Source organism: Rattus norvegicus, chromosome 3, assembly GCF_021556685.1.
Source record: "Rattus norvegicus strain SHRSP/BbbUtx chromosome 3, alternate assembly SHRSP_T2T, whole genome shotgun sequence".
Lineage (NCBI taxonomy): Eukaryota > Metazoa > Chordata > Mammalia > Rodentia > Muridae > Rattus > Rattus norvegicus.
Window position 1 is genome coordinate 151,854,147 of NC_141536.1, and position 23,263 is coordinate 151,877,409.

At 43.4% G+C, this 23,263-nt stretch overlaps 1 protein-coding gene across 5 annotated transcripts; it reads right to left on the bottom strand.

Moving 5' to 3' along the window:
• Positions 1-1,444: 1,444 nt before the first annotated feature.
• Oser1 (oxidative stress responsive serine-rich 1) lies at positions 1,445-19,622 on the bottom strand. 5 transcript variants are annotated; one of them, NM_001430199.1, is made up of 5 exons: positions 19,546-19,622; positions 18,624-18,718; positions 16,254-16,374; positions 11,924-12,037; positions 1,445-2,718 (listed from the first exon to the last, which is right to left on the bottom strand). In NM_001430199.1, exons 3-5 carry the CDS (start codon positions 16,328-16,330, stop codon positions 2,034-2,036), a joined length of 876 nt encoding a protein of 291 aa, NP_001417128.1. In that variant the 5' UTR covers positions 16,331-16,374; positions 18,624-18,718; positions 19,546-19,622; the 3' UTR covers positions 1,445-2,033. The 5 variants fall into 5 exon arrangements, with proteins under 5 accessions (NP_001417128.1, NP_963854.1, NP_001417127.1 ...); NM_201560.3 differs by lacking the exon at positions 18,624-18,718; NM_001430198.1 differs by lacking the exon at positions 18,624-18,718 and having other exon boundaries at positions 19,339-19,622.
• Positions 19,623-23,263: the final 3,641 nt, after the last annotated feature.

Consider the following 23,263-nt stretch of genomic DNA (forward strand, 5'->3'; position numbering starts at 1 on the left):
AAGATCAAGTCCCATCCACAAGTCAAATGCTCTCATTAAGAACATTAAATTGAAATGTGCATGGAATGATTTTTAACCTCAATATTCATGTTTGTTTTGAGACAACAGGGTCCTGGCATGTAGCCCAGGCTAGCCTTGAACTGTTTCTGCCTGAGTGTTGTGAGACCACACCCAGAAAGTTTTTGAGTACGAGTTTGAGCGATGCAAATAACTTACAGTTTATTCCCACAAATCTGCAAGGTCTATGCTCTGATCTGATCCCTTCAAGAAGTTTTTAAGTCACTGGGACTTTGTCCTTTATAAAAACAAAACATAAAAACTTAAGAGATTTAGGAATGCATCTGAATTCATTTTAAATAGCTTGCTGACTACAACATTTTCTCCACAGGTAACACAAAACACTATTTGCTGGAATGGCATCTTTACAATCAAAAATACCCTGAATCGCTCTGTGTAGTCTGGGAACCCTGGAGCTTGGACTTTCCGAAGAGGCTTAGAGATATAGTGTATCTCTAGTGGAATTACTGGTGATCACCTAACTTGTGGTCTAGAGACTATATGCAGATGTCTATGAACTCAAACATTAGGTAGATATGTAAACAATTCTAGTCTTTGTCCTGTCCTGGAAAAGCTGCCTTAAGACATATGAAACCGTCCATGTCCTGTCAGACTTAGTGCCATGGTGACATTTTGCTCCCCGCTCTAACGAGGGCCTTCTCCTTACCAGATGCATACTAAGCTAGCAGCTATCTCCCAAAGCTTAGGTTCTAGACTTTTCTAGTAGAGTTTCCTACTTTCTCCCAAGTGAAAAGGACTCTCTTTGAGAAACCCAATCCAGTCTTGAGTCAACTCTAAGGCCAATGAGCCACTTTTGTGAACAGTGAAGACTTACCCTGCAAAGTGAATGAAACAAACTTCCTAGTATCTGTCATAGGTGGACATCTGCATAATTTTAGGTATGTGTAGTGCAAGTCAAACAGAAGGTACATGGCACATATAAACTGTAAAAGCAGGTTAGGCGTAGTGGCACAGGCCTTTAGTGCCAGCATTCAGGAGGCAGAGGCAGGCAGATTTCTGAGTTCAGGGCCAGCCTCGTCTACAGAGGGAGTACCAGGCCAGGGCCCCTAGGGGGAAACAAAACAAATCACCTGGAAAAAGTAAGAATCATCCTTCCAGTTAAAGTGAGCTTGGGTCGTTTAACCAAACTCGGGAGGAGATTTTACAACGACTCCCCAGAGGTTTACCAGGATAGGAATGAAACCCTCGAGGGAAACATCTAAAGCATAGGGAGTGGTTTAAGACCTATACTGCAACTAACCGCCACAAACACATCACACACACACACCACAGACGGAGGTGACACACTGGCCTCAAGTACACTGACACTTACACATACCAAGTGCTTAGCAGTCCCATTGCTTGAGAAACAACAACACACAATACCTCTGGATAAACAGCACCAGCAGGGGTTTATTTAGTGACAGTAAGGTTAATGATTCCCTCAAACAATATAGGACAGGCCACCTGGTTTATTCAAACTGAATCTAAACCTTAGATCTGACTCAACAGTAACATAAAAACCTTTAATGACAAACCCGTGTTAAACCAAAGACAGTTTAGGTGAGTCTTAAAGCTCTACTACTGATGGGCTGGCATCTACACGACAAGTGTTCAGTTCGGTTACAAAAGCACATTTGAGTTTCTTGCTGCCACACTGTAAGCAGGTCTGAAATATGCTGTCTTATAAGGATTTCACCATGTCCCCACTGCTGCCAGTCTCCAGTCATTATGGTTTCTTCAGCCCTCAGAACATTTTTAGGAGAGATTTTCATTGACCTGCTTGCCTTGACAGGTACGTAAGAACTCAGTAAACTGACAGAATGAAGATTAACTGAGATGCCAAGAATAGTTTTTATTGCAAGCACAGTGAGCAGAAAGAGATGTCTTCTCACAGAGTGGCCACCGGGTCTGCCGTTAACTAAACCTCTGACAACCTTTCATTGGTTTAAAGCACATGAATTAGCTTCTTGTTATCAGGTGTACATCATCTCTGCCATGTGGGACATTTTCTTAGGGATATACAAGTAATACTCCATGTAGCCTGCTAGGTCCTCAATGGTCACATCATCCACATAGACACGAGCTTGCTCGGAACAGGATCGAGGAGAGCCAGACAGAGTTCTGGTGTGCAGTGACTGAGAGTAGTCCTCAAGTGATCTTCGTTCTGGGGCCAAAGGAGGGACATTCTGCAGACCTGAAAAGGAATACACTTCCATATCGTGCCACCTCTTACACTGGCACGCCTTGCCTACACACACACATGGCTTGCCCTGGCTTAGCTTGGAAACAGATTGAAAGTCAGAGAGATCGTTGGCCGTAAGACTTTCTGGGGAGACTTGGGTAGCATCAGAGAGCTCTTCTGTTTTACTCTCTGATGGGAGCCTCAGAACGGAACTTCTCAGAGGCTCGATGGCTGCTCCTGTGTGGTTAATATCAAGAGAAGTAGAGTTTTCTCCTGTGCTGAACTCTTTGGGTGTTGAAATTCCCCGTCCACTGCTGCCATCCAGTGGCTCAGTCTGGCTTCTCTGCTTAAGCTGGCTGCTGGAGGGAGATGCTGTTGTACTGCAATGTATGAACTTGGGAGGATGAAGAACAGGAGACTTAGAGCGTCTACGACGCTGGATTCTCACTGCTCCTCGTGAAGACTTCCTTGTAGACCTAAAAGAGAAAATGACACAAGACATGGAGATACAGAGCTGTCCTGAGAGAGGTCACATGACTGCTAGAGACAGATCTTTGGGTGTAAGTCATCAATGCTTCCATTTTCAAACTACCTTGTGTCTCAAAAAATTCAGCATCCCTTACTAGCAATCTATGATACAAGTGAGAGAACACAATTACCCAAGCCAGACATATGGGAGACATGGTGTAGAACACTTATTTCTTCCATTCTTGGCTTGTGAGCATGGGAGAAGCAGATAAACTGATGCAGTAAGAACAAACTGCAGTCCTATCAGCCTGAATATGGCCCCAGTACCAATGCTAAGGCTACAAAGCCACTGCCAGCACTAACAAAGCAGGGTACTGGCTTACAAACCACTGTTACTGGTAACAGCCAACAAAACCAAACAGTGAAAGTAACAGAAGGGAGAGCTGGCCAACAACTATGTAAAAAAGCTGGGTGCAGTGGGTGCACCTGTAATCCTCATGCTGGGGAAACAGGAAGATCCTTGGGACTTGTTGTCCAGCCAGAGTCCAGCTGGGTAAAAGGAGCTCCAGAGTCAAAGACCTTACCTCAAAAAAAAAAAAAAAAAAAAAAAAAAAAAAAAAAAAAAAAACACAGAAGAGGAGTGAGAAAGAAACAAAAACATAGAAGAGGGGTGAGCAACCAAGGAAGACAAACATCAACCCCTAGCCTTCACATGTGAGTGTGCATATGTATTCACGAGCGCACAGACCCACACAAACTTGAACACAGAGGACTTGGTGTGCTTCAAGTTTCTAGAAACTGAGAATTATTAAGTGCTCTATAGAGACAAGCATTTAAATAAAAAGCTGGATGAAAAAAAGAGACTTAAAACTGCCAAGCAAATCAGAAAACAGGAAAAGGAAGACGACGACAAAGCAGCAGCAGATAAGACTTTAAAATAGTATTTATTTGGGGAGGAGGTGGCATGCAAGTGCCAGGGTGCACACCTGATGGACATCTTTTGGGTCTCCCTACACCATGTAGATTCCAAAAATGAACTCAGAGCTGTAGGCTTGGCAGCATTAAAGCACCTTTTACCCACTAACCAATCTTCAAGGCCGTGATACAGAACTTTAATAAAAGCAAACCAGGTATAGTGACACGCACATTTAATCCCAGCACTCTGGGAAGCAGGCAAGCAGATCTTCGAATTTACAAATTTAAGGCCAACCTTGGCTACATAGTAAATTACAGAACAGCCAGAGCTACATTAAAAACAAACAAACAACCTGTCTAAAAGGAGGTTGAATAGGGGAGGAGAGGGGTAAAGGGGAGTGATGAGAGAGATAGAAGGGGTGGGGAAATCAACTAGGCAGGAAGCACACACTTGCAACTCCTGTCCCCAGGAAGTGAAGTGGATGGAGGGATTATAAGGCCAGCCTGAGGGCTGGAGAGATGGCTCAGCGGTTAAGAGCACTGACTGCCAGAGGTTCAATTCCCAGCAACCACATGGTGGCTCACAACCATCTGTAATGGGATCCGATGTCCTCTTCTGGTGTGTCTGAAGTATACTCATATACATAAAAATAAATAAATCTTAAAAAAAAAAAAAAAAGCCAGCCTGAGTTACCGTGAGACCCTGTCTCACAGAAAGGAAAATAAAACTGTATTTGGAATTAAATGAAACAGACTAAATAAAATGCTGCTATTAAGAACTACTGATGGTGAGATAAATCTATTTATAACAAAGGACAGCAAACTGTAACCTGTAGGGCAACTTAGATCTGTCCCTCTCGGAGCTTGGGCCAAGTCAAGGGCCTTACACACCATCTTGTTTCTTCTGTGCAGTCTGTGAACCCTGCTCTTTAGTGGCTACAACTGTGAGCTATGGAGATGTGGATAGGATGACACTACATTCCTCTTCTCTCCATTCTCTCCCACCTTCTGGAGCCCACTTAGCTACCACCCACAAGCTGGCCATTGAGAGGTAGCATCTTAGTTCAAGAATCCAACTAGGGACAGGGAGATGACTCGATCTGTAATTGTTTCACAAATCTAGTAGTCTGAGTTCAATCCCTAGAACCTTCAGTGGACACAGAGAACCAACTCCCCAGAACACAGGACTGTTGTGTCACAGGACTGTGACTTCCAAATGTGTACTGTGGCACATTTCCATATCTGTGGTACACACACACAAGTGATACTATAAAATACAACATCCAAGAGCACAATGGAATCTGGAAGGTAGATGAGCGCACACTGGGGAGGCTGGGTCTATATGTCAGACAAAATAAAGCAGGTGCCCTTTATCACGCACTCTAGCAGAACCCCCACCAGGTTGACCACTTCCTCTTGACACTGCCTCAGCCACTCAAGTGCCAGAAAAACTGCAACAGCAGTGATGAGTCTTCTCCTCAGTGAGCTCCTACACAGTATCCTTGGCTTTGGCCTCGTGGGTCTGTCTGTTCCTCTCTTCCTAACCCTCTGCCACTTGGTTTTTTGATACACTGCCTCACTGGATTAAGGCAGGTCTCAAACTGGACATTGTTTCTCAGTCTCTCATGAGCTGGGGTTACAGGTGTATTTACCATTCTATAAAAGGTCTGCTAACCCATGGCTTAAAAGGTACTAGAGAAAAGGAAAAAATAGCATATAAAGTAGTCAGTCTAACAGAAGAGCTCTAAATTTGGAATCTGTTTTGAAAAATAGAAAACAGGCTAGGTGGTGTTGACACACACCTGTAATCCCAGCACTTGGGAGGCAGAGGCAGGCGATCTCTGAGTTCGATGGAGGCCAGCCTAGTCTACAGAGTGAGTTCCAGGATGATGTTACACAGCAAAACACTGCCTTAAAATAAACAAGAGAAAACAGAGAGAGGTCTGGACAACCTAGCTGTAGAGTGCCCTAGGTTCAAGCCCCAGTAGCAGAGGGACTAGGAAGAGACAATGAGAGCAGATGTAATGTAGAAGATCATGACAAAGACCTTAGGCAGATGTAGGCCTTTCAACAGCAGCACAATAAAGTCAGAAGACAACAAACGTCACCAAGAGCTAAAACTGTCAACCCAGAAACAATGATTTCAGATACAACCAATCTATCTTCCAAAGATGAAATAAAAGTATTCTCAGATAAAGTAAAATATAACTGTCATCAAAGTTGGGGTTACAATCTGTGCCCAAGAAGCTAGGCTCTAAATCCTCAAGAAACTAATTAAAATAGACAAAAATAGTAAAGACCAGAAATTGAGATTTATTCAATGTGGCTAGATTGGGAAGAGAGGCAAAGTATTTACCAACAGGACACAATATTATATGATTCCAGAGGTAACCAATCCTAACTATTTGCAGTGCTGGGGAATGAACAGACAAGGAGGGCTTGTCATACCCTAGGCAAACTCCACCACTGAGCTTTTGGACAGCCCAAGGAAAACCACTCAAAAGTGTTGTGGTTTGCCCCAGAGTTATCAGTATTTTGATGCTAATAATTCCACTGCCCTAAGGACAGCAGCCTAGTCATGTGTGACTTCACCAGAAACTTCTTTCTCCCCGTTGGATTTGTAAAATACAGATGAGGGGCAGGTACAGGACAAAAGGAGGTCTGCCATTGGAGAAGGAAGGATGGGTGGGAGAGAAGTTTGAAGGAAGAGGAGGAGACTGGAACGGAAAGGAGGAGAGGAGAGGAGAGGAGAGGAGAGGAGAGGAGAGGAGAGGAGAGGAGAGGAGAGGAGAGGAGAGGGAGAGAGAGAAGCCCTGGCAGGACAATGGAGGCTGACATAAAGATTCGGTTCTGTGTATTTACAGGTTGTTATCAATGTTCTTAAGGGATGGATGGTACCGGGCTTTGTATGTTTAAGTGGGCAATTATATCTTATCAATTGGATCTAAGATTATTGTGTTGTGTGTTCTTTTATGTGAGGGTTTGAGTGTAAGAAAGTATGCGGCGGCTGGAGACACTGGGCCACCACAGTGAGGTTGGGATGTGTTTCCACCAAAATATCTAGCAGATATCTTGGGGCACTGTGGCGTGGACCTAGCGAGGTAAACGACATCTATACTTTTTTTATTTTTTATATTTTTACAACACAAATGTACTCTACACAGAGCAATGTAAAGCCTTATTCACCAACAGACTTTCATCAAACGAACTATTTAGGAGTAGAAAAGGAGGTTGTATGTGGCATGATCTAGGGTTACAAGAACTCTGGGAAAAGAAACTAAAATGCAAATATTAACAAATTAACACTAGTAATAACAACAAAACCTGACCTGTGGGATTAAAAGTAAAGCAGGATCAGCACACTGAGTAATCACATCATAGAAGACAGGCAATCAAGTAAGTACTAAGAGGTTATAATCTTTTTTTTCTCTTTCAGAATTATTTTTTGTTCTTTTTTTCCCTCCATCTTTATTAAATTGGGTATTTCTTATTTATATTTCAACTGTTATTACCTTTCCCGGTTTCCAGGCCAACATCCCCCTAATCCCTCCCTCTCCCCTTCTATATGGGTATTCCCCTCCCCATCCTCCCCCTATTACCACCCTCCCCCGAACAATTCCGTTCATTGGGGGTTCAGTCTTGGCAGGACCAAGGGCTCCCCCTTCCACTGGTGCCCTTACTAGGCGATTCATTGCTACCTATGCAGTTGGAGCCCACGGTCAGTCCATGTATAGTCTTTGGGTAGTGGCTTAGTCCCTGGAAGCTCTGGTTGGTTGGCATTGTTGTTTATATGGGGTCTTAAGCCCCTTCAAGCTCTTTCAGTCCTTTCTCTGAATCCTTCAATGGGGGTCTCGTTCTCAGTTCAGTGGTTTGCTGCTGGCATTCACTTATGTTATTTGCCATATTCTGGCTATGACTCTCAGGAGAGATCTACATCCAGTTCTTGTCAGCCTGCACTTCTTTGCTTCATCCATCTTATCTAGTTTGGTGGCTGTATATGTATGGGCCACGTGTGGGGACAGGCTCTGAATGGGCGTTCCTTCAGCCTCTGTTCTAAACTTTGCCTCCCTATTCCCTCCCAAGGGTATTGTTCCCCTTTTAAAGAAGAAGTGAGGGGCTGGAGAGATGGCTCAGAGGTTAAGAGCACTGACTGTTCTTCCAGAGGTCCTGAGTTCAATTCCCAGCAACCACATGGTGGCTCACAACCACCTATAATCAGGTCTGGTGCCCTCTTCTGGCCTGTAGTTGCATACATGCAGGCAGAAAGCTGTATGATGTATACATAATAAATAAATAAATAACTTTGAAAAAAAAAAAAAGAAGTGAAGCATTCGCATTTTGGTCATCCTTCTTGACTTTCATGTGTTCTGTGCATCTAGGGTAATTCAAGCATTTGGGCTAATATCCACTTATCAATGAGTGCATACCTTGTGTGTTTTTCTGTGATTGAGTTACCTCACTCAGGATGATATTTTCCAGTTGCATCCATTTGCCTATGAATTTCATAAAGTCATTGTTTTTGATAGCTGAGTAGTACTCCACTGTGTAGATGTACCACATTTTCTGTATCCATTCCTCTGTTGAAGGGCATCTGGGTTCTTTCCAGCTTCTGGCTATTATAAATAAGGCTGCTATGAACATAGTGGAGCATGTGTCTTTGTTATATGTTGGGGCATTTTTTGGGTATTTGCCCAGGAGAGGTATAGCTGGGTCCTCAGGTAGTGCAATGTCCAATTTTCTGAGGAACCTCCAGACTGATTTCCAGAATGGTTGTACCAGTTTGCAGTCCCACCAACAATGGAGGAGTGTTCCTCTTTCTCCACATCCTCGCCAGTATCTGCCATCCTTGCCAGTTTTTGACTTTAGCCATTCTGACTGGTGTTGAGGTAGAATCTCAGGGTTGTTTTGATTTGCATTTCCCACATGACTAAAGATGTTGAACATTTCTTTAGGTGCCTCTCAGCCATTCAGCATTCCTCAGCTGTGAATAATTTGTTTAGCTCTGAACCCCATTTTTTAATAGGGTTATTTGTCTCCCTGCAGTCTAACTTCTTGAGTTCTTTGTATATTTTGGATATGAGCCCTCTATCAGTTGCAGGATTGGTAAAGATCTTTCCCCAATCTGTTGGTTGCCGTTTTGTCCTAACAACAGTGTCCTTTGCCTTACAGAACCTTTGCAGTTTTATGAGATCCCATTTGTCGATTCTTGATCTTAGAGCATAAGCCATTGGTGTTTTGTTCAGGAAATTTTCTCCAGTGCCCATGTGTTCAAGATTTTATTCCCCCCACTTTTTCTTCTATTAGTTTGAGTGTATCTGGTTTGATGTGGAGGTCTTTGATCCACTTGGACTTAAGCTTTGTACAGGGTGATAAGAATGGATTGATCTGCATTCTTCTACATGCTGACCTCCAGTTGAACCAGCACCATTTGCTGAAAATGCTTTTTTTCCATTGGATGGTTTTGGCTCCTTTGTCAAAAATCAAGTGATCATAGGTATATGGGTTCATTTCTGGGTCTTCAATTCTATTCCACTGGTTTATCTGCCTGTACCAATACCATACAGTTTTTATCACTATTGCTCTGTAATACTGCTTTGAGTTCAGGAATAGTGATTCCCCCAAAGTCCTTTTATTGTTGAGGATAGTTTTAGTTATGCTGGGTTCTTTGTTATTCCAGATGAATTTGTAAATTGTTCTGAAGAATTGGATTGGAATTCCTGTCTACTGGTCTTCAGCTGTTCCTGTGGGCCTATGTCCTGAGTCCACCAGGCAGGTCACTTGGAGCAGAAAAGGTGGTCTTACTTCTGGTCTCGGGCCTGAAGTAGCTCCTCAGGAGTGGGTTTCAGCTCTCCGTGAGGGTAGCAACCAGAAGGGCCTGTCCCGCCTTCTTTCAGGTCCCAGTGCACAGGGGGCCCAGATGGCGCTAGGAGTTTCCCTCTACAGTCAGAAATGTGGGCGCGTCTGCCCCTCTGGAGGTCTAGCTCTCCCTCTCACGGGATTTGGGTGCAGGAAGCTGTATGACCAGGTCCCTTCAGATCCAGGCGAAGTCTGGACCGCAGAGCACCTGCAGCTTGAGTGCCCCTATCTTCCTGTTCCCAGAGGCTCTATACAGTTTCCTCTTGGGACAGGGATGTGGGCAAGGATGGGCAGTACTGGTGATCTCTCCTGCCCTGCAGTCTCAGGCAATGAACTCTCTCTCCCATGGGGTTTGGGAACAGGGAGCTGTGGGCCGGAATCAGGGAGGTTTGGGCTCTAGCTAGAAACCTGAAGTGTCCAGGCCCAGAGGAATTTTGCCTGTGTGTGCCCTGAGTACACCAGGCAGGTCACTTGGAGCAGCTAAGTTGGTCTTACCTCTGGTCTCGGGCCTGAAGTCGATCCTCAGGGGTGGGTTTCCAAGAGGTTATAATCTAAACTTTTGATCTTTTAACTTTTTGAAGCTTGTGGCTTCAAAGCCAATTACTTTTTTAAAAGATGATAAATACCTTCTAAATTAGTAGAGGTAAAAATATTTTTTTTCCTAATCATTTAGTAAAAGATGGGAGAAAAAAGGGTGGTAAGTAAGGGAGAGAAAACAGAAAAAACCTAACAACACTAGGCACAGTTCCTGACAGGTAAACGAAGGAGAATTGGCCAGGAAAGTCAAAGCCAGCTTGGGCTACACAGTGAATTTTAAACCAGCCTGGGCTATAGAGTGAGGCCTCATGTCTCAATAAAGGCTGTAAGTGTTATAAAACAAATTAAAAGGGCAAAAGTGGGGCTGGAGAGATGGCTCAGCAGTTAAGAGCACCCGACTACTCTTTCAGAGGTCCTGAGTTCAATTCCCAGCAACCACATGGTGGCTCACAACCATCTGTAAAGAGATCCGATGCCCTCTTCTGGTCTATCTGAAGACAGCTACAGTGTACTTATATATAATAAATGAATTAATCTTTAGAAAAAAAAAAGGGCAAAAGTGCAAATATATCAATTATCAAATGCACCAAACTTAGCAAACAACAAAAAAAATGCCCTGAATAGACTGAAGAAAACAGAATCAAGCCACATGCTATTTATGTGACCCACCAACAATTTAAAAGCAAAGTGATAAAAAGGCCAGGAAATAAATATACTGTTCACAAGCTGGCAGGAAATGAGACTAACACTAATTTCAGACCACGCAAACCTTAGGACAAAAGCTAGTATACTATATAATAATAATAAGGCTGGGGCTGTAGCTCAGTTGATAAGTGTGCTTGTCTGCCATGCACTAGCAGAAACAAGCCAGGACACAGAAAATGTCTCAGTAAACTCATTTTTAAGAACTGTGAAGCCAGGCCTGGTGGCTCGGGCTTATAATTACAGAAATTGGGAAGCTATTTGACGCCAGCCTGAGCTACTTAATAGGTTAACGGCCAAATTGGGCCCAAGAGTAGAGTGTCTGAGAGAATCACTGGGTCTCAGACTGGATCACAGCATACTCTCTTCCTCAACACTTGAGAAAGAAAGCCCAATCCTAAATTACTCAATGTGGTGGTTTGAATGAGAATGGTTCCCTGTTGGTGGAACTGTCTGGAAAGATTAGGAGGTATGGTCTTGTCAGAGGTGTGTCACTGGAAGAGGGCTCTGGGTTTCAAAAGCTCACGCCACAGCCAGTGGCTCTCTTCCTCCCAGCTGTGTCTCCAGAGTGAGCTCTCAGCTACCACTCCAGCGCCATTCCTGCCTGCCACCCTGCCACACTCCCTGCCACAATGGGCATGGATTCCAACCTCTGAAACTGTGAGCCCCAAATAAACTCCTTCTATCAGCTGCCTTGGCCATGGCATCTCTTCACAACGAAAAATGAACGAGACAAAAGTCTTTTAGGAGTGGGGAACTAAGATGGCTCGGTAGTTAAGAGCATTTTCTTCGCTTACAGAGAACCCAAGTGGCCCACATCTTCCTTGTAACTCCAGTTCCAGGGATTCCAACACTGTCTCTAACCTGCACAGGCACACGCATATACATTTAAAAAAAAAAAGCATGCAAACACATACACATGCAAATAAGCAGGCACAAACACATACACATGCAAATAAGTAGGCACACATTTAAAGCCCAAAAGAAAACATTCTTCTCCATATGACGCAGGTACCCAGGCCAAAGAGATGGCTTAGAATAAAGGTGCTTAAACTAAGCCTGACAACCCGAGTTTGATCCCTGAAACATATATGGTGGAAAACTAAGTCTTCAAAGTTGTCATTTGATTTCTATAGACACTCCCTGGCAGTTACCATACCCCAAATAAGTAAGTGTAATTAAAAGGGAAGGGGGCACTCTTACCCATGCCAACTGTCCTTAGGTGCACACATGGTTTTCGGTTTGGTGTCATCTACTGTTGTTCTGACTGACGCTCTGACACTTGTGCCTTCTCCAACAGACAGAGATACGATGGACCTGAGGACAAGAACACGTTCACTGTGATCTTGCGGACAACCTTCTACCCTCACCAACCCTAATACAACTTTGAATGCCACCTTTATTTTCTTTGTAGTTTACACTTCTCAAAATTCACTTTGAGCTGGGCCTGGTGACACACACCAGCACTCAGGAGGCAAAGGCAGGTGGCTCTCTGAATTTATGGCCACCCTGGTTTACAAAGTGAGTTCCAGGAGAGAAACACAGAGGAACAGAGAAACCACATACATGTTTGGATTACTGTAAGAGACACTATGATAAAAGCCAAAGCATGGTGTGGTATGTGCTTATAATCACAGAGTGGGATAGGGGAAACAGTTACACAGAGAAATCCTATCTCAAAAACAAACAAATAAATAAATAAATAAGAAAATAAATAGAAAAATTTAGCTTTTAATGTAAAATTTCCTCCAAAACCAAACTGGAAAGATTCCTAAAAACCGATGGTTGCAACCAGCGGTGGGCTTTAAATAGATTTTCAGGCTGTTTATCCAGGCAGATCAAAGCCTTTTATGTTCAGGGAGAATGCTAATGACACTGATGTTCTTTCGCCTACGAAATCACAGACAGAACTAAGTTAAGAACCTATTGTTAAGAGTCCATTTAAAGGATGACACTTTTGAGTATTTTATAACTTTTAGAAAGATTTTTCTATTTTTGCAACTAGTAAATCTGAAATTTTCTCAGTTAAATCTCTACTTTAAAAGTATACAAAAGTACCATGGATTCTGAGCAAAGAACATTTTTAAAAAAATGCAAACCAGACCCATCTGTATCAAGACTACCAACATAAGCATTTTGATATGTCCTTCCAAAATACACGTAACACAAGATCCTGAGTTTGAACCCTAAAGTTAACAGTAAAAAGCTGAGTGTAGTGGTGTGTGCTTGTGATCAGAGCTGGCTGGGGGAAGACAGGATCTAGGGGCTCACTGGCCAGCCAGCCTAGCCTACTTGGCAAGTTCCAGGTTAGTGAGACACTGTCTTTTAAAAACAAACAAAAAACAGATGGATAGCACCCATAGAATAGCATTCCATGTTGTCTTGTCTCCACATGCAATACACACACACACACACACACACACACACACACACACATATATTTTTTCCCCCATACTCCCCCCACAGTCAAACATGGTAGTACCTGAATGTAATTCTAGAAGCAGTGGCAGAAGAATTAAAGAAGTCCAGCCTGGGCTACATACATAGAAAGGTGCAGGCCAGCCTGGGCTACCGATTAAGACCCTGTCCTAACATCATCCCTAAAAATATAAGCATGAAGAACTTTTTTTTTTTTCTCTCCCGGAGCTGGGGACCGAACCCAGGGCCTCAAGCGCTCTACCACTGAGCTAAATCCCCAACCCACCATGAAGAACTTTTAATGACATGAGAGCATGTCTGAGTTACCATAAGAAACTCCATGGAAAATGCCAGTGTACGGCATGATCTAAAACACTATGCCCACAATCCCAGCACTCAGGAGGCTGAGGAGGATCACAAGCCTGGAGTCAGCCTGGCTAAATAGACAGACCATGTCTACTTCTCAGAAAAACAACAAATAAAAAGAACACCATATACAGCATTGCATATACAGGACCTAGAGGTTAAAGTAAATTGTGACTTTTTTTTAATCCTTTTATTTTTTTCTGAACTATTTTGTTGTCAAGTTAAAAGGCTTATTGATTTACAACAAATACAAAGACGCTTGTTCTGATAAGACAAATACCACTGAAAATCAAAACCTGTTGAACAGGATCATGTAAACTCCTAGTAAGGCTTAATGAGTTAGTGCTCAGCAGGATGTATGGCAACAGAAGGGAACATGCACTGCACAGACTCTCCAAGTCTCATTCTGCTTAGTCACACGAATTACTCATCCTCCTATAATTCTAACAGAGGCATGTCACATGCTACAAGTATGTCATTTCTTTAAAAGGCATGTTTGGTTATTTGTTACTTCTCTCTGTGAATGGGCATGTGCTTTTGAGTACAACTTGCAGTGGAAGCCAGAGGCACAGGATCTCCTTGCAGCTACAGTTACAAATAGCTAAAGACGTAGGTGCTAGGAACTGAACTTTGATCCTTTGCAAGAGTAGTATGTGCTCTTCACCACTGAGCCCTGTTTCCAGCGCCCAATATGTAATTTACAACCATAAACTGCATGGATATTTTGCAAGGCATTTTATAAGGGTCTAAATAACTCGTAGTGCCATCAATAGCTTAATTTTATTTTTAGCTTAATTTTACATTCTAATTTCTTTTTTCTTTGTGAAGTAAAGTCTCTTTTATGTAACCCTAGCTGTCCTGGAACTCCCTATGTAGACTAGACTGGTCTCATAACACAGAGATCTGCCTGCTTCCTAAGTGCTGGGATTAAAATTGTGTACCACAATACAATGCTTACATTTCAATTTCTTAGAACATCAGGAGAAGTGTCCCTGTAAAGAGTTACTTATATAGACTGTATATACTAGAGGATTTATATACATGTATATTAGTTCTACAGTTTTTTAAAATTTAAAACTCACCTATACAGCAAAAATCACAAAGAATATACTAAAACTACAATCTAGAGTTAAGTTTTTCCACTTCATTTCATTTTCTCAAAAGGATTACCATGGGCTAGGAGATACAGCTCAGTGGTACAACACTTAGTTACCGTGAGCCAAATCCCCAGTTCTATCCACAGGACAGAGTACCTCCATCAAAAACAAAGAGTGTAACAGCCACAATAAAGAGTTGGGAATGGTGGTGCATGGACATAATGCCAGCACTCAGAAGACTGAGCAAGGAAGCTGGTGATTAGGAGGCCAGACTGGGATACACAGTAAGACCTTGTTTCAAAAGCCCAAAACAAAAGAGTACTAGCATGGCAAAAACTGTGCTGGAAAACCACTGGGAACACGACACTTGTCTAAAGTACCGTGGGAGCAAACCTGAGCATCTTAACATCCACTGAGCAGAGCTGTTAGCATAAATACTCTAGGTAAGCCAGAAACCGCACAAGTCATAGGGAGGCAGGCAGCTATCAGCATCTATTTAGTTTTTAGTTTGTAAAGTATTTCCATGCCATCTGCAATGGACCACAAGGAAGAATGGCTAAGAACAGGTTCTGGAGCAAGACACTCTGGGTTCAAACTGTAATTTCTAACAGTAGAAAGTGACCTAATTTTGTGTGCAGCCTAAGATGACAGCAGTGTCATCTTACTTACTTACTTCTAAGAGAGTAGAGAGGGTTAAATGTGTTCCAAGTACTTACTACTCAGGGCAGGAGTGAAATACTGGTGACTAGGACTATTAGTACTACACTGCTCAACACTGAGCTTTCAGTGTTCAGTTTATATACTCATTTAAAAAAAATATTCATTAACACGAGATTTCATCTGGCTTAGGGCCAGAAGAACTAGCGTAAGGAGAGATCTATCTGCACACAACATTTTTAAAGGGTGAAATAATAAAGACAGCAGCTGGTCTGCAAATGTTCCAATTAGTTTGGCCAAAGGCTCTAAGACTATTTATTGATCTTGGTGACAGATCCCTACTGAATACAGATTCAATCTAACAATTAAGAAACTGTGCAATCAAGAATGTCTTCATAGACCTTCACTAGGCCAATTCACTTTAAATAAAAATAAAAATTACTGTGATTCCCTTGAGGCATTTTGAGAAGTCCCTGGTGAGATACTACTTGATCTAACATTTAATTATTTAACATTAAAATAGGGGTTCTGGAGAGATAGCTCAGTGGTTAAGAGCACTGACTGCTCTTCCAGAGGTTCTGAGTTCAAGTCCCAGTAACCACATGGTGGCTCACAACCATCTGTAAGGGGATCCAATACCCTCTTCTGGTGTGCAGGAAGAGATTGACAGTGTATATGTAACACAAATAAATCTTTAAAAACAAAATAAACAAACAACAACAACAAAATCCACATTAAATAGGAAAGAAGAACCTCCTCAGAGTTAAGGAAAACCAAAGCACTGCACCTTAGAGTAAAATGAACTGCTGCTTTTCAACATTTACACAGAATAGAATAGACAAGACAGTACCCTACATACCCTAGGGCAATAGAATAGACAAGACAGTGCCCTACATACCCTAGGGTGAACAAAGTGACAAGAGTAACATTTGAACAAAGACTATTTAAATCCAGGAAATAAATAATCCTAAATCACATATTACATATTCAATTACCCTGATGCGTCCACTCTTAATTTCTTGAAGGCAGTTTGCAGGCTTTCCTCCTCTCCATCCTTGGCTTCAGATTTCATTGTGAAGGCTTCTGTACTCCTATTGATGTTCCCTCCCGTTAATACTAAAAAGGAATAAGAAAGGTGGAAGTCAGTGGGACCAAGAGGATATTTCCTTACAGTTACTGTTAGGAGAGCAACATCCCTATTTCTAAGCAGCATGTTACATAACCAGACTACAAAGCTTAGCATGCATGCACACGCACACACCAACAGTACTCAAACCACACAAACAGTTAATGCTTTAAACTCTTATAGTTTTGGAAACAATATCTAAGAACTATGTTTCATACTATTAAATGAGGGGAGAAAAGCTCCCTGATGGTACATGCCTAGAAACCTATGGACAAATTTACCATTAGAGACAAGAGAATCTCAAACTGCAACCCTCTGATTAATTAAAATGCTGCTGAGTATGTGTCTAGTCTGATCCTCACAATTCTAAGTATCATTTTATGACACCACATTATTTGTACAAAGCAATCTTAACCACTGTATCAGCATACATGAAGAACCAACCGTATTCTGCTGCTGTTAGAACAGGAATAAAGACTTCAGTCATCCCTGGTTACTTTATACTCTACCCCTCTGACTGAAAACTTTATTTGGTGTTTGTAAGCTTTGGGTACTGTAGCTATTACAAAGAAATGATGCCAATACTCAAAAGAAGGTAAAGAACAAAGCAGAACTCTTTAGTTAGGAGTAGGAAATTAATTCATAAAATAGTGTTCTAAGATATGACTCCATGTACTGTCCTCTTAACCAACTAGTTTGACTACTCAAAGTCTCAGTTTCTACTACTCTGATTTTTCCATTTAAACAAAGGAAGGGGATAAGGGATCAACTCAAACATACATCACAAATAAATTCTCAAATCTAATCTTCGAATTACCAATGTACTCAATCTTGAACAAATAAACACACCAGGACCCAAAAAGGAAGAGAGGAGAAAAACAAAACAAAACCAAAAAACACTAATTTTTAACCAAGGATATACTTTTACCTTTCCATCTAACCTCGTACCCCTAACCCCCCCACCCCACCCCCCACCCCCAGCCACTTAGAGAGAGCAGTGCCTCTCTGTAGACCTTTAGGCACTGATTCTAGATCAGTTTATTTCTCAGAAGAGAGTTATGTTATTATGAGACCTCTAATATTCCAAAGGTCAAGAGGTCACAATGTTTGACATTTGTATGTATAGCCTCAAAAGAACTTAGCTAGTTTTCACTTCAATATTAGAAAACAACAAACCCACTCTCCCAAATACATGGTTTATTTAACCAGGTCATAAACTCGCCCACATAACTGCAAGTTTCACTGATCTCTAATTCTTCACAGGAGGAGGCTTCCTCAAATAAATACACAATATTCTATATACTAAGCAGAGGGCTAAGTTCTAGTATGTCTCGAGCTCCACATCTACAAAGCTCTAACACAGGTTGTAAACAAATTTTCTTGCTACCACAACTCCATGAAAGCTGGATCTGCAAGAGTTGTGGCTCAAAGAGTAAGGGCCCATGGATACTGACTGACCACCTGGGCTGTTTCCTAGAACCTGAGTGACAGATGGAAACAACTCCTCAAGCTGCACTCTGCCCTTCATATGAAACACTCTCATACACATAATACAAGTAAAAAAATTAATAGTGTGGTTTATAGTTAGTTCTCTCAATCTGACTTGTGTGGCAATCAGTCAATCTTTAAATCCACACCAGGCCACATGCACACTGGTAAACACCACAGGCAGAAATCCACTCCTTTCCCAAGGACTTCTAGGATTCCTAGTACTACGTACTACCTTGGATGCCACAACAGGGGCTGAACTGACTACAGGGGTCCTGGGAATCCCAGTTTAGAAGGGATGGCATCTCCTACCCTCCAGGACTCACACCTGGCTAAGAAGCTTCCCAGCTAAGCCTCACAACTTCTAATTACACAGTGCCGACTTAATAGTATGGCAGATGACCACCCTAGATGTTAATACAAACTTAGCATTCTTGCTGAGACACTAACAGGTATATTATTAAAAACCCCAACAACCCAAAATAAAAATCTGGCTGCAGACCAAGAACTTCGAGAATTAAGTATCGCCTAACTTGTTTTCAAAACTCCACCATTGTGACTGCTCATGTTTTGCTTCAGTTACTTTAACCCAGAGCAAAGGTGAGTATCTTAAGCGTAACCTCAGGGGTTAGATCAGAGCACGCTGGTAATTACAAAAGGCTTACTATGCTCACACTAGTTCCTAGCTTTCCACTCTGGAGGCATCAGCTCAACAACTCAACAGCTCTATACAGGTGACTGGATCGCCTACCTTCATTTACATCACATCGTAGGTGATTCTCTTCCTACCCCTTCGCTGCACTTATTTCCAAAGAATGCCCAAAGAGTTCAGACTTGCAAAAAAGCCTGTAAGAAGTTACGTTGCGCGGTTTTAACTCAAATCACACCACAGTTTCTTTCCACAAATACCGCGTGCATAGTTTACACTTTTGAAGTTTTTAACTAAGCTCTCCTTAAGTTTCAAATCGAACTCATTTTGAGGAGCCCGAAAATGAGATCTGCACGCGTCCTCACAAAGTTAAAGCGAAAAAACTGCCCCCCAGACCCCTCGGAAGTACAGAGTCCCGAAAAGAAAAGAAAAAAAATAAACAAACCCTGTCCAGCAACCCTCCAGAAAGGCCCCGATAAAATCAATCTGTCCCCAGGACAAAAACATATCCACACCTCTCTGGGCACACCCACTCAACCCTTCAAATCACAGGACTACAGGCAAAGCAACACGTTCGTTCCTTTCCATCACGGTTAAGCGGAGTCGGCGGGGAAAGGTGAGAACCCGGGGCCACCCAAGCCGGGAGCTGTCTCGGCTTTTACCCTACCCGTCCCTGCCAACCACAAACTCTGAGAAAAGACGTTGAGTGAAGCCCCGGGAGGCAAGCGGAGGGGAGTGAGGCTCGCAGGGCGGGAAAAGGCGGGAAGGGGCAAAGAGCGGCAAGGAGAGCGAAAGGGGAAGCTGCGGCCGGCGCGACCTGGGCACCGCGGGAACGCAGGAAGGCGGGAAGCGAAGGCCGCGCAAGTTCGCACTCCAGGCCGCGGCAGCCGAGGGCCAGGCCGGGTCAGGCAGTCAGCGCAGGGAGACGCCGTGACCGGACAGGAGGGCGGGACTCCGCCTCCGGCGGGTGGGAGGCCTGGCGAACACGACGTCCCAGTCCTCCTCGTCCTGACAGGCCGCTCACCTCCTCGCAGCTGGGGCGCTCCCGGGAACCCGGCCCCGACGGCTCCGAGCGTCTCTCCGCGACCGCCGCGCCTGACTGACCCGGATCCAAACCCCGCAGATAGGGTGGCCCGCGCACTAGAGTCGTACTGCGCCTGCGCAACCTGGGCTCGCGCCCCGCCCACCGCTCACGCTCCTCCCACCTCGGTGACTCGGCAACACGGCCAGAGGTAACTGCGCAAGCGCACGGTGGCAGCCCCGCCTCTCGAAGCTCCTACTCCAACCCCTCTCCGAAGCACGTGCGTCTTAAGTCATTTCCTGTTATTCTTTTCGCTCCCTCCGCCCCCTGGCTTGGGTTCGCTCCCGGCAGGCTTTAGGGCGTGCCTACTTCCTCTTCCTCTACTATCACGTGAATTGGCGGCTTGTCTTGCAACTGTAGAACCATCGCTGCTCCCGAGGCATAATCGGCCTCCTTCTTGTCCTCTTGAAGTCACCAAGCCAACGGCATTCGGTGGGCTGCGGGAGCGTTTGCGCCACCCGATGCCTCCAAGAATGCTCGGCAGAGTTTCCTACTTGCAACCAAGGGTGCTTGCACTCGGTCCACCACCCTCGTCTCTTTGGGTCCGCAGAGAAGCCAAGAAGGTATTACTTGGACTAGGCCCAGGCAGTGGATGCTAGCCCGGAATTGGAATGGAAATTAGGTTTTATGGTTTTTGCTTTTTTAAAAACAGGATCCCATTTGTTAGGCCAGCCTGAAACTCACGTTGTTACCCCTGTCTCAGGCTCCCGTGCCTTCTGTTTTGATAACTGGAAGCAACTGTTTGCCTCTCAGGACTCCCGTTATTTTGTCTGGAAATTAAAAGGGTTTCAGCGAAGGCATTTTGTTTTGTTTTGTTTTCAAGGATAGTTTGGGAGCATCAGGTGGGAAATACAGGGAAATGCATGTACATATTAAAATCTGCAAGAAGAAGGTATTAAGCAGTTCACCTGTTTCTAGTTTTTAGTGAACTGGCAAGGGTGAGCTGTGAAATATCTCCCCCTACCGCCATTGTCATGACCCGTTTCTATCTTGGTCGCATCCCCATGGCCTGCCACTCCGGAGTTCCACTTCTCAAATCCTTGTGTGGAAAGACTACTTTTCTCAATAGAATTGGTTCTGGCAACTAAACCCTACAGTGGGTTTTTCCCCTGAACCCAAACTTGCCTCTTCTAGAAGTGGCTGCTAGAGAGGATAGCCATGTCCAGCTTAACTAGAGTCAACCCACGGAGAATGGAATCTACATTTCACTGGACAGACAGTCCACCCCTCCCCCACCCCCGTCTCCAGGGTATGGCTTGGATTTTTGTTTTGGTTTGTTTTTTCTTTTTTAATCCTGATCCTGCTTTATAATAATGTAAAGCCTTTTCCATTCGATGGGAACTTCCTTGGATTTTGAATTTTAGTATTTTTCCAAGCTAAACTACACCCCGTGATAGGCTCTGGGGTGCTGGCCCAGAGAAGCTGCAACTCCCATTCAGCCACAGGATCACAAGGGCAAGCTGATGTTCCCAGTGCCCTGTGTCGTTAAATTAAGTGTGTTTGGGACTAGGATGTTTCCACTTGTGATCTGCTGAGTAGGATGTGACCCTGTCATAAGTTGAGGATCTTCTGTATAGGGTTGTTAAAACATAAAGCTTGTGATGGTTCCTGAATAAAACATTTAAATTCTCTCTGCACAGTAACCAGCCCACAATGGAAAAAAAAATACTCTCATAACTCACTGGTGGCTAATAACAGTTGTAACAGATGTTGGTAACAGTAATAACTCTATACTGTCTTTTCAAATACTCCTGTGATTTTACACATCCTACAGACAGCTAGGGATGGCTGGGATTCAGGAGATAACTAACTTACTAGCTTCATTTGTTCTGTGTCTTACAGCTAGTTAGTTAGGTTAGGAAGATAGCTCCTTGGTAAAGGTCATATCCCTCTTGGTTCCTAGAACCCATATAGAGATGAAAGGTGAGAACCAACTCCATAACGTGGCCTTTCTTTACGTCTGCGCCCACACATACACACCTTAGTAACACATATGAACAATAAATAAAAGATTCTTTTTATTTCAAAATGTCTTTACAAACCTGTTCATTCAGGGGTGCTCTCCTCAACATCTCCTGGGAAGTAGTAAAGGAGAAGTTTCTTTCTCAGATGTTGCCAGCTGACTTGCATCTAAACCAAATATGTGTTGTTGTTGTTGTTGTTGTTGTTTAAAGACTTATTTAATGTGTACAAGTACACTGTAGTTGTCTTCAGACACACCAGAAGAGGGCATCGGATCCCATTACAAATGGTTGTGAGCCACTGTGTGGAATTGAACTTAGGACCTCTGGAAGAGTAGTCCGTGCTCTTAACGGCTGAGCCATCTCTCCAGCCCCAAATATGTGTTTTTGAGCTACTATTTCAAAACATTGCTTGGTAAAAAATCTTTGCAATCCCCTAAGATGATCTCTAGGTCACTAAGGAATTCCTATAGTGTGGAGCGCAATCCTTGAGAGTTAGTGGATGGATGTTCAATACCATTCTGATAACCTCCCAATTTATCTTATTTCCTTATTTTATATCCTTTATCTAGGATGACATTAAGTACTAAAAAGCAAAAGCAACTTTTTGTGTTAGCACATCTCCATTAAGTTAGGCACCTTATGAGAAAGTGACTTCACACCCAAGGGGTGCCTGGAAAGGAAGGAACAATCTGGCTACACCCTTCCCTCCTGGTCTGTTACAGTTCTTAACCTCCACATTCTAACACCTGATGTACATCTAACTGCCAGACCACAGCACTGTCAGCATGAAGTTGACTGCCTAGGTCTGGGACTCAGTTCCAGCTACCCTCTCTTTGTGTGGCCTTGAACCTACCAGACATTTCTCTGTCTCCCCAGATTTGCTATGTCCTCGACTGGAACATTGTTTCCCCACAGCTCAGCTTTTCATTCAGGTCTCTGCTCATACCCTTCCTTTCCCCAGGCGAGTCTCCATGACTACTCCGGTCTCCTTCACTCCCAATCTCTTTTTCACCGTTTCATTTTTTCCTTAAAAATCCTGTCACTTTTCAACATCCTTTCACTATAGAAGTTTACTATTGCTCACATAAACGGGAGCTACCCTGAAGACAGATTTGGTCTCTTCATCACTACTTGTTAATTAAGCGCACATTTCCCCACATTTCTTTTCTTTCTTAGTTGCACCTCCAATAAATAGTAAATCTTTAAAATGGCATGTTAGCTGGGGAGATAGCTCAGTGGTGGAGTACCTGTCCAACATGGAAACGCCCTGAGTTCATCTGATGCCAAAAATAAAAGGGGGAAGAGATATCTTAGAGCTGAAAATATGGTGTATCCCCAGGGCCTGAAGTCTTGTGATACACAAACTTCGTACTTGGTAATTACCCCTCAAAGGAAAGGGTTGAAAGTTCACTGTGACAATTTAAATATCTTTGATCTTGACAATTATCTGAAAATGTTTCCTGTTGCCACAGTTGGGAAGGCAAGGCATTGTAATCATTTGGGAAGACTGGGAGAGCAAAGAGAGCTGTGTGTGGTTTGCCACACAGACCTCACTGATCACTGCTTGCCCGGTGCTGTGCAAAAGCCCTTGAAGAAGTGAGTTTGTGGGCTGGAGAGATGGCTTAGTGGTTAAGAGCACTGACTACACTTCTAGATGTCCTGAGTTCAATTCCCAGCAACCACATGGTGGCTCACAA

What these genes read in the sequence shown, in the direction of transcription:
- Oser1 (NM_201560.3), bottom strand. Translation starts at nt 16,330, where the DNA reads ATGAAATCTGAAGCCAAGGATGGAGAGGAGGAAAGCCTGCAAACTGCC. An exon ending in TTAAGAGTGGACGCATCAGG is followed by an intron (nt 12,038 to 16,253) that starts GTAATTGAATAT and finishes TCTTGTCCTCAG; the next exon opens with GTCCATCGTATCTCTGTCTG. An exon ending in CCTAAGGACAGTTGGCATGG is followed by an intron (nt 2,719 to 11,923) that starts GTAAGAGTGCCC and finishes TTTCTCTTTTAG; the next exon opens with GTCTACAAGGAAGTCTTCAC.